Raw genomic sequence first — 12073 nt, forward strand, 5'->3', positions numbered from 1 at the left:
CATCCTTAATAAAGGATCCACCCAAATCCCTAGTGTGAATTTCAATTCCTTGAAATCTTCAGTTACCTTTACTTATACCATTCCCTTCAGCCACACACTCTCATAGGCACACCCTTACTGTATCAACTGCAACCTATAAAATATTTATTTTGGACTGGTGCGGTGGCTTACATCTGTAATCCCAGCACTTTGAGAGGCCGAGGCGGGTGGATCACCTGAGGTCAGGAGTTTGAAACCAGCCTGGCCAACATGGTGAAACCCTGTCTCTACCAAAAAAAATACAAAAAATTAGCTCAGCATGGTGGTGCATTCCTGTAGTCCCAGCTACTTGGGAGGCTGAGGCAGAAGAATTGCTTGAACCTGGGAGGCGGAGGTTGCAGTGAGCTGACATCATGCCATTGCACTCCAGCCTGGGCAACAAGAGTGAAACTCCAACTCAAAAAAAAAAAAAAAAAAAAAAAAATTATTTAAAATATTTTTCCTCTTTTGAGTTGCTTCTCACATCCTCCCAGACCCTTTGCTCTGTAACTCCCTTACACACATTTTTATTACCTTGCTATTGTCTTCATCCCTTCACCATCCTACTTTCCTCATATATAAGTGCTCTCTCCACAATTAACTAATTAACAGAGTTAACAAATAATTATGAAGTCCCTATACTGTGAAAGAAGCAAGACTACAGACGAAAACCAGATAGAGTCCAGCCTTCAGGGAACTTAATATCATCATAGTGCAAAGAGATACCAATTCAAGAACCAAAACAAAAAATATTTACAAGTTGTGATAGATTTTAAAAAGTGATTAAGGTACTGATTAAGAGAATAATGTAAGTAGAAGTATGGGGCAGGTCAAAGAAGGCTTCTTCTAGGAGGTGAGGTTTGAGCCAAGCCCTCAAGGATGAGAAGACTAGCTGACAGAAGAGCAGGTTGGCAGAAGGAAAAAAAAAAACGTGCCAAGTCCCCTTCTCTCTGATGGTCTCTCTGTCCCTTTCCCTTTCCTGTTCTCACTGTGCCGGTCTTCTAACTCTTAGCTAGGCTTTTACTTGACCCACTATACTCTTTCTTGCCCTCATCTTCTGTCTTTCCTTCCTCCTTTCCCCTACAATTTCTCTCTTTCCCTTAAGCCACAATATAAAACTAAAAATTGGTTTAATAATTTTTACACTTGATCTTAGCCAAAAGGCCGAGAAGCGATGGTTTAATAATTTTTTAAATCATTACAAGATAAATAACTAACTTACATGTTAACTTTTTTAAAAAGTAGGCTGAATGTGTACTATTTTCTTTAACTGAAAATCTGCAGAATTTCATTTTGTGCCACTCAACTGATTTTCTTCCTTGTGAATCAGCGTAATTTTACCAGAGTGAAAAGCAAACGTATGGAATTCAGCTGATGATAAGTAAAATAAAGTTCAACTTCACACAATTACTTTTACAATATTTTTCTGGCATGTAAGCTAAAACCAAACTGAACTTAACCAAATCTTATGGGATAGATTGTCCTTAGGCATCCATAAAAATATTAAATATTTTGTTTATCCTTCATATATCTATAAATTTGTTCAAAGATTTTAAACAGGTACAATAGTAGAAAAAAACTCATAGTTCCAAAGTGACAGCTTCTAGAAAGTCCCACTAGAATGTAACATTTAGTAATATTAGTGTATAGTATCTTTAAAGCATCCATACCTTGTTGTCCTCCCAATAAAGTGCAAAACATTCATCTCCAGGTTTCCACATTTTTGCATACTCCATAGGAATAGATGATTCTAGTATTTTTTCTGGCTTAATTGGCCCAGTTCTTCTTTTGGGCCCACTATTGTAAAATATTTTATCATCATAGGGTATAGTTGTGACAGGTCCTGCTGGCTTAATAGGTCCTATTCGTCTTCCTTTCAGTGGCATTTCTACTTCTCCATTTGGAACACCAATGAAACTATTACTTCGAACTGGATTCTGATTATCAGTATTTACATTAAAATGTTTTTCAATTTTTATACCACTGAAAGCTTCATTATTTATTGTTTGTGATTTCCTGTCATAAAAATAATCAGAAATAGATGTTTGGTTTTCTCTTTTCCCACGTTTTTGATTATTATAATCTACACATTCTTGAGGAAGTGGATTTTCTTTTGCCTCTGCAAAGCAGGGAACTTTTCCTGATCTGCTTTGCATAGAGTTATCTCTTTTTTTAAAAGCACCATCACTATGCTGAGAACCTAAAGGATATGAAGTATCTTTAGTTCTGTCATATCTAGAATACGGTCTATCACATTTGATTCTGTCTTCGGCCCATACTTCAGACGCTGAAGAAGTACTTGGTCTTTCAGAACCTCTATTTCGAGGTAATCCACTGCCTTCTAAAACTGACTTTGAATTTTGGGAGTCTCTTTGAAAACGAGGCGGTTTTTCATTTCTTGGCTGCCTGGTATCATTTCGAGGAGGATGTCTCAGATGATTATTATCTTTTACTCCATTTTGCTCAGTATTTGACGATCTGTATTGTCCCTGATGAAGCTGCTGCGGCTGTGATTTAGGTTCTGAAAGGTAAAAGTATACCATATGCAAATTAAGATGAAGACTCTACATTAATAATTATTTTAAAATGCTTTATTCTATTAATACAAAATTATCAAACTACTATTCTAAAATCTTCTTCCATCTTCCTACATCATTATCTTACTCCTTCTCTGCTTCCTTGGAGTCCTGCATTTCTAATATACAGTTTTCTTAGTCAGCAACATTAATAAAGTAGTAAAATGGACCACAGAAAAATGGTGGATAATCCAAATTCTTATAATACAGCTACCTACATATGCTGTTCTGGTAAATCATCTCCTAAAACATTAATGAAACAGATCTGCAAATTGCTAACTCAGAAACTGCTATGAAACTGCACAAGTACAACCCTGATCAAGTCTTTCTGAATGCCACTCTAATTTAGAAATATATAGCTATTATTATCAGCCATGTTCTAGCCTTAGCAAAAATGTTTCTTTTCAAATCTTTCTGGATCTGGGAATTGCTAAGTGTTTATGTTACAAACAGATATCCTACTATAAAAAAAGAGTTTATGTTACACATAGATATCCTACTATACAAAATAGTTAATTTTCTCGATCTGTCAAAGTAATTAAGAGTAGGTACTACTTGGAAATACAGAAAAGTGTCAAAAGTGGAAATACCAAAAAAGTGTCAGAAACATTACTAAGCGTAACAGTGCCTATAATGTCCAAGAAGTAACATGATACATATATATAGATAATTTTTAATGGCTGTATTTCACATAGTGATTTTTATTGTTTCAGTTTGTACCATGTCATTTATACTTTCTTCCTCCATAATTTCACTTAGCATGTCTATAACACGATTACCAAACATACTAAACATACTCATTGGTCTTTGGTGTGTATGTGTCTTGTTTCTCTCATCATACATCATAATCAACATGCAGCTGTAATTATTCTTATATTTCCCCAGGGTTACAACATTTCCAATGAGAGCCTCCACTGACATCTTGGGTGAGACTGTTCCCTCTGTTGCAAGGAAATTAACTACAAGAAAATTAACTTCATTGGCCTATAGATACAAAATGCCAAAGGACCCTCCCCCAGCATCCCCAGGCATGCTGACTGTCAAAACTTGCCCCAAAACATTTCCAAACAGCCACCGGAGGCCAAAACTATCTGGTAGATAGTTTAAAACAACAGGAATAGAGGCCAAAAGGTATCTGGTAGATTGTTTAAAACAACAGGAATAAAGGTTTAAAGGTTACTGAGTGACAAAACAGGTCATCAATTAAAGATCAAAGTTCAAAGTGGTCAGGTCAGGCATGGTGGCTCACACCTGTAATCCAAGCACTTTGGAAGGCTGAGGCAGGTGTATCACTTGAGGCCAGGAGTTTGAGACCACCCTGGGCAACATGGCGAAACCCTGTCTCTACTAAAAATACAAAAATTAACCAGGTGTGGTGGTGCACACTTGTAATCCCAGCTACCCAGGAAGCTGAGGCAAGAGAATCGCTTGAACCTGGGAGATGGAGGTTGCAGTGAGATGAGATTGTGCCACTGCTCTCCAACCTGGTGACAGAGCAAGACTCCATCTCAAAAAAAAAAAAAGACTCAAAGTGGTCCAAAAAAAACTCATTCTCAACCGAACCAATGGAAGCTAGAAGCCAAAAGGCTATAAATACCTTTAAAATTATGGAATATTTTCTAAGGAAAAAATTAATCCAGTCAAACCACCCCTTAATTGTGACAAAGAATGAAGATTTTTCTAAGATACAACATTTCAAATATTAGCCAAGGCCATAAGAGAGATCTTTAAAAAAAGAAAAAAAACACTTTCCCTCAAGATTATCTGCCTAATAAACATAATATAATGTCTCATTTTAACAAAAGCAGTCAATATTAAATTTTTCTTTAGAGAGAAGAAAAATGATCACTTTTAGTTTCTGCTGGCATTGTTTACTGTTCAGGAGTAAAGATTCCAGGAAGAACAGCAGTGACCAAAATCAGGACCCAAATGAGCACTTTCAACAGAAGGCATGTATTGGCTTTTGTTCTAGAGATTTTTAGAGAATAAAAGCAGCAGTTGCCTCCTGTTGATTATCTGCTATGTATTAGATAGCCCACACTAGCACTTTATATGCATTATCAATAGTCCCCAAGATAGTTTTATGATATAGATGTTATGAGGCTTAACAGAGAGAAGTAAAGTAAGGTCCCTTGTATGGTACATTGAATAAATAAGTATTTGGGGAGTAAGCTTTTCAGATCTGCCGTTTAGGGATCAATTTTTTCTTATATTATTCCAGTGAGGGCCCCTAATATATATGATAATCAGGAGGTAGGGAAAAAATTAAGTCATGATGAGAGTAACTAAGTATAATGGACTACAAATGAAGGATGAATAATGACGTATACAGAATGAAAGTTCAACCAGGCTTGGCAGATGTGGCAGAACTTGATTTCAATTCTTCTAAAAGGAAAATATAAAAAATTTCCTAATCTGTAATTTAGAATTAAGGGGTACTATGGGTCTATGGAACTATACTGGAGAACTATATTAATAGGAAAATATAAAATCTGTTCACTTTGTTCCAGATCCAATCTACTTAAAGAATTTCTAATTTTTTATTATTGTTTTTACTAACAATTAACACTTTCATTTATGTACTCAAGCACTCTCATGCACCAACCTTCTTACAGCAAAAGTACTATCCTAGAAAAGAGAATGACAAATTCCTGAAGAGCTTATTATCTAACAAATAAACAAGCTTAGGAAACTGCTGATAGTAAAGAGGAAAAATCATTACACTTAGTACTTGAAATATTATTTTCAGTTACTGAACTGACGATGATGTACATTAGACTATAGAATAAAACTAGTAATTTTGTTAATAATGAACATATTTCATTTCCATTACTATGCTGAGATAACATAGTGAGAGTAAAATTTACAAAGAAAATTATTTTTAAAAAATAAGAATTCCTGGCCAGGTGCAGTGGCTCACCCCTGTAATCCCAGCACTTTGGGAGGCCAAAGCATGTGTATCACCTGAGGTCAGGAGTTCGAGATCAGCCTGGTCAACATGGTGAAACTCTGTCTCTACTAAAAATGCAAAAATTAGCCATGCTTGGTGGCCTGGCTCTGTAATCCCAGCTACTCGGGAGGGTGCAGTGGGAGAATTGTTTGAACCCGGGAGGTGGAAGCTGCAGTGAGCCGAGATCGCACCACTGAACTCCAGCCTGGGTGGCAGAGTGAGATCCTGTCTCAAAAAAAAAAGGCCGGGCGTGGTGGGGCACGCCTGTAATCCTAGCACTTTGGGAGGCCGAGGAGGGCGGATCACGAGGTCAGGAGATCAAGACCATCCTGGCTAACAGAGTGAAACCCCGTCTCTACTAAAAATACAAAAAAATTAGCCGGGCGTGGTGGCGGGCACCTGTAGTCCCAGCTACTCGGGAGGCTGAGGCAAGAGAATGGCATGAACCTGGGGGGCAGAGCTTGCAGTGAGCGGAGACTGCGCCACTGCATTCCAGTCTGGGCAACAGAGCGAGACTCTGTCTCAAAAAAAAGAATTTCCTTAATACAGTAAAATAAACTCACAGAGGTAGAAAGTGAAAATTGTGGGAGTTTTTTTGTTTGTTTGTTTGTTTTGAGACAAAGTCTTGCTCTGTTGCCCAGGCTGGAGTACAGTGGCGTGATCTGGCTCACTGCAACCTCCGCCTCCCAGGTTCAAGTGATTCTCCTGACTCAGTCTCCCGAGTACCTGGGATTCCAGGCACCTGCCACAACGTCTGGATTAGTTTTGTGTTTTTAGTAGAGACGGGGTTTCACCATGTTGGCCAGACTGGTCTCGAACTCTTGACCTCATTATCTACCCGCCTAGGCCTCCCAAAGTGCTGGGATTACAGGTGTGAGCCACTGTGCCCAGCCAAAAATTGTGTTTTTAAAAGAAGTTAGTTTTCATATATATCCATTTCACTGAAAATGAAATACTTAAGAAGTCATTCTTGGATTTCCAATCATTCTTGGATTCATCATCCATTCCTGGATTTCCTTAAGCCCAATACCTTTTATCTTAGGTTAGTTAAATCATAAAGTCATATATAAAGTCTGTATTTTGAAACTGAGCTCATCTATTGAACACATAATAAATATACTCAATTATTAAATTGTGGGAGAGGCAATCTTCCTTCCTCCCTCCCTCCCTTCCTTCCTTCCTGCTTGTCTGCCTGCCTGCTTGCCTGCCTTCTCTCTCCCTCTCCTTTCTCTCTCTCTTTCTTTCTTGAGATGGAGCCTCACTCTGTCACCCAGGCTGGAATACAGTGGTACAATCTTGGTTGAGTGCAACCTCCGCCTTCCGGGTTCAAGCAGTTCTCCTGCCTCAGCCTCCCAAGTAGCTGGGATTACAGGTGCAGACCACCACGCCTGGCTAATTTTTATATTTTCAGTAGAGACTGGGTTTCACCATGTTGGCCAGGCTGGTCTCGAACTCCGAACCTCAGGTGATCCACCTGCCTCGGTCTCCCTAAGTGCTGTGATTACCGTGAGCCCCGTGCTCGGCCAGAAAAGCAATTTTAAATAAACTAAGGAATATATCCCAAATCAACTGAAAAGGCAGCTCCTTGGTTCCCCGGTCAGAATCTAATTGTTCTCCTCTACCCTTTCTAAGAAGACATCATAATTCTAAACTACATTAGATAGCAAGCGGCAGCACAGGTCAGGTCTGCAATCCCTCTAATAAATATATTAATATATTTTTCTGTACAGACAGCAGAGTAAAATGCATCACATTTTTTTTTAAGCAGCCCAAAGGAAAAGGTGGAAAAAAAAGCACAAGTAGAAATGGGTAACATTTAACATTAAACAGCAGAAAAAAGAAAAGATTAGCAAAAAAAAAAAAATGATAGAAAAACATATTACAGGACCAGTGCTGTGGCTCATGCCTGTAATCCCAGCACTTTGGGATGCCAAGGTGGGTGGATCACTTGAGGTCAGGAGTTCAAGACTAGCCTGGCCAACATGGTGAAACCCCATCTCTACTAAAAATACAAAATTTAGCTGAGCATAGTGGTGTACACCTGTAGTCCCGGCTACTCGGAAGGCTGAGGCAGGACAATTGCTTGAACCTGGGAGGTGGAAGCTGCAGTGAGCAGAGATGGTGCCACTGCACTCTAGCCTGGGAGACGTGCCAGACTCTGCCTCAAAAATAAATAAATAAATAAATAAAATAATAATTAAGAATTAACTTATTAATTGTCACAAATCATTTAAGTCTGTATATAAGTATGTACTAAATTAATCAGGCATCTTAAAATATTAACACTTTTTTTTGCAGAATATTCTCCAGCAGCAGTTGTACCTGCATTCTATAGTAGAAAATCAGGTAAAATTTGTTTCCCAAGGCTAATCCTCATTTTATTCTGATACACCTACCTGAAGAAATGCCTTAATATTTATGAAGATCCTACTATATGCCTGACTCTATGTTAAAGGTCTTTTGCCTACATCATTTCATGTAATCTTCACAACCATCCTAAAAGGGCAGTATTATCATCTTTATTTTGCAAGTGAAGAAACAAAGGAATGTGACTCAACTAAAGGCTTGTGGTAGAAAATGCTGAAGCCAGAATTAAACTGAAATCTAACTGAAGCTAAAACCCAGGATTTTTCCATTATGCCAAGCTGCCAGAGGGGGGGAAAAAAAAAACCCAGAATGTAACCAACAACATGTTAGCTTCAGTTTTATAACCCGTATCTGTTCATTTCTGGTGAGATGTAGAAATCACAAAGGCTCTTTCACAATCCCTGATGGGGCCGAAAAATACATTTGGACACTAGGACTGCCAGAATCCTGACCTAAAATTAATAATCTCTTTCCATTAATGCAGAAAAACATAAACCTCTATTGAAAATTGGATTGGTATTTAGAGTTCACAAACTGGCACTTAGAAATAGCAAAAGAAAGACTATATAGCTTTTTATCATAGGGGTGCCACTTACTAATTCTGTAACCTTAGGCAAAACATTTAACTTTTCTGAGCCTCATCTTTAAGATGGGGGTAATAATAGAGCATACCTCGGAGGATTAACATATGTAAAGTACTTAGAACAGTATCTGGCTTTAGTAAGCACCCAAAAATTCAGCAAATAAACTTAATTGATGACACAACAGGAAAGACCAAAAATCAGAAAATAAGGTGCTTCCCTACTTATACATTCCCACTAGCACCAACTCCCATTTTTAGCTAGGATCTTTACCTTGCTTTAGTTTTCTTGTTTATTTGTTTTTATTTGATTCTTAATGAAAACAGGGCAGGAAGAACGCTTTAATAAAAACTTCTTTATTGTCATATTATGAAAGTCATATTACAGAGAAAATTTAGATACATCAGAAAATCAAAATCATACTCTAATACTGTTTTTCACTTAAAATATAGTATATCTACAAACGTTCTCCATATAAAAATTTTCTCTACATCCTTTAATTTTTTCTATATTAAAAATGATAATAAATATTTAAAAAGAAAAAAATTACTCTTGATCCTATCATTAGGAAAATGTGTACAAGAAAGTTCCACCTTCTGCTTATCCAATCCCACTTCCAGATATAGTAATTATTCACAGTTTCGCAGGTTACTCTCTTTTATATAATTCATACACATTCTTTTTTTTTTCTTTTTTGAAACCGAGTTTCACTTTTGTTGCCCAGGCTGGAAGTGCAATGGTGCAATCTCTGCTCATGGCAACCTACACCTCCCGTGTTCAAGTGATTCTCCTGCCTCAGTCTCCTGAGTGGCTGGGATTACAGGCATGTGCCACCATGCCTGGCCATTTTTTTGTATATTTAGTAGCGACAGGGTTTCTCCATGTTGGTCAGGCTGGTCTCGAACTCCTGACCTCAGGTGACCTGCCCAGCTCGGACTCCCAAAGTGCTGGGATTATGGGCATAAGCCACCACGCCCAGCCCATACACTTTCTTTTTTAACAAAAAAAAAGTAGACTCATGCTATATCTCATGGGCTACAATTCAGTTTTAAAATGAACAGTATCTCATGGGCATCTTTCCAGTTTAGTGACTACAGGTATCTCATTCATTTCAGTATTACATTTTTTTAAGAAAAGGCTGCTTTAAATATTTTTTCCATAGTTACTATGTTAATAGTAGGGTGTGAGTCTTGCTCAGCATTGTTTTCTCCAGTGCTTAGCTACGACAGAATCAGGCAAATAAGTGGCACTCAGTATATATTTGCTGAAAGAAAGACAGAATTACTGAAAACACTGGGAATGAAACAAGCCTCCAAGTTCAAAATTGCTACCTGTTTAACACCATTACCTGGGTTTAGCTAAGGCTGCAAGATTGAAATAGAAAATGTACTCCTTTACTTTTACTCCTTTAAGAGAAGTATGCATCAAAGCACATTAGGGTAGATTTAGATTGAGTTCAAATGATCACAGAAAAAGACTCCACAACACACAAAAAGTAAGCTTATAAAAGCCATCTCTGATTTTCACTAGAGAACACTGGGCTTGAGACCAAATAAACTGCTTCTCTAGTTTTGCAGTAATGCACCTTTGACAAAGTCACAAAGGACCCCAGTTTTCTCATTTGTAAAATGTGAGTAATGATTCTTACCACAGGATTATGGCAATGATTCAATTTGAGAATATATATAAAACTGCTTTCTCCTGGGTCCAAACAAAGTGTTTGGAATTAGACTGACTACTGGAATTAAATTCCAGTCCTACCACTGAGCAGCTGTGTGACCCTTGCAAAACTGGGATGATGCTACTTACCTCTTTCCTTCACTGATACTCATCATAGTTACTGAGCATTGACTGCTGGTGGTGTTGTCAACGCTCTCCTAGTCACTCTATATGAAAACAGTAGGTAAGACACATTGCCCTCTACCCTGTGAAGCTTAGTTATAATGGGCAGAGGTAGACAACAAATAGGTAACAAGAACAAATAATGTAGCTTAAAGTTGTAATAAAATCTATGAAAGAAATCGACTTATGAAAAAACTAGGAGTGGGGAGTACAGCAATGTAGAGGGAAAACGTCTCTGAAGAAATGATGTTTACATGAGCCCTAATGAGAGGAAATGCAAGGAAAGTAGGGAAGAGTCGTCCAAGAGGAGAGAACAACACATACAAAGATCCTGGGCTAGAAACCTGCTTAAATTCTAAGTAAAGCCATAATCAACATTAATTATTAATTTCAAAGGAAAAATTATTGTATATTCCAATATCATAAAGTTGATGTGCATTTTGCTAAATAAAAACACCAGATCTCAGAAAAAATGATCACAAGAATTAACATTAGTTTTAATTTGGCATGGTATTTTTCTTTCAATTATAATTTGTATAATTATTCAAATACATACAGTTGTTTTCCTGTTCTCATTAAAATCTTTATAGATATGACACATATTAAACTGAAGACTAAGCTCAAAATAAACATACTTAAGATGCCCAGTGTTCAAAGAACTAACTTTTTGGTGTTTCAAAGCTCCTTTAAAAAAAAAAAAAAAAAAAAAAAAACAGAGAAAAGCCAATTTTTAAAAAGTTAGCATAAAGCATAAGACTACTGCTGTTATAAATGAACAAATAATGAGAATTCTGAGAAAAAGTGCCACACACATCAACAATACAACTGCAAAGATTGCCCGGTTTAGTCCCATCTAAAATGCACGCAAAGCCCAAGCTAGTCCTTACAAATACAAAAAAGAAAAAATTTCCAGTTTAGTAAAATTTCTCACATAATTAAAAAACCAAATAAGCTTACCTCAGAGTACAGTTATAACATCCCTATTTCACAGATAAGGAAGCTGAAGAGGCTTGACAAGGTTATACAACTAGCACAGGGTAGAGCTGGGATTAACTGAGTAGATTCCAGACCCCAGTATTAACCTCCCTCTTAAACCTCAACAAAGTTACCATTATACTACTAGCATTAAATCATTAATAACCATGAGTTATTTTCAGTATTTCATCATGAAACTCAGGTTAGGATTACTATAAAAACATTTTTCTGCCAGGGTTAAAGAAAGTACTAATGGACAAATTGATGCATTAAATGAAAATACATGTATCTGAGTAATTTAGCTACTTGGGTAAAGTCAGATGTGGTTCTCTTGTTGATAAACAGGTATTTATATACGAGACACTAGACTTGTGGGTCAAAAACCATTTAGAAATAACAACCTTATGTTATTTTTGCTTTAATTCAAATATTAATATACAAGCTTATTTCCTTATCTGTCAAATGGAAATAATATATATTTTGCATTTGTAGATGATAAAATGAATTAATAGTATGCAAAGCACCTAGCATAGTCCCTGGCACATAGCAGATGCTCAATAAGTGACACTTATTATTTTATCTTATGGTTAATAAATATGTAAGTGAACGGACAATTAAATGAGGAGGAAGAAAATAACAGCAAAAATGAAAAAGAGGCTCATGTGTTCTAGTATTCTAAGAAAAGCTATATCCATCTTCTACAGATCCAAGTACCAAAAAGTAATATTACCATAAGCAAAGAAATTAAATTAATTTAAAACAAT

The 12073-nt window shown here is 36.9% G+C and overlaps 1 protein-coding gene and 1 pseudogene across 4 annotated transcripts in view; both read right to left on the reverse strand.

Annotated features, from left to right (window-relative positions):
* Window positions 1-12073, reverse strand: part of TDRD3 (tudor domain containing 3) — a 191349-nt gene that overhangs the window by 41374 nt on the left and 137902 nt on the right. For all 4 annotated transcript variants that reach the window (XM_030922261.1, XM_030922259.1, XM_030922260.1 and 1 more), the window contains exon 11: window positions 1689-2539. In XM_030922261.1, the coding sequence (XP_030778121.1) occupies window positions 1689-2539 (851 nt within the window). The remainder of the gene's footprint in view (window positions 1-1688; window positions 2540-12073) is intronic.
* Window positions 1126-1194, reverse strand: LOC115894672 (annotated as a pseudogene).

The sequence above is a fragment of the Rhinopithecus roxellana genome, chromosome 18 (assembly GCF_007565055.1).
Source record: "Rhinopithecus roxellana isolate Shanxi Qingling chromosome 18, ASM756505v1, whole genome shotgun sequence".
NCBI classification, from domain to species: domain Eukaryota; kingdom Metazoa; phylum Chordata; class Mammalia; order Primates; family Cercopithecidae; genus Rhinopithecus; species Rhinopithecus roxellana.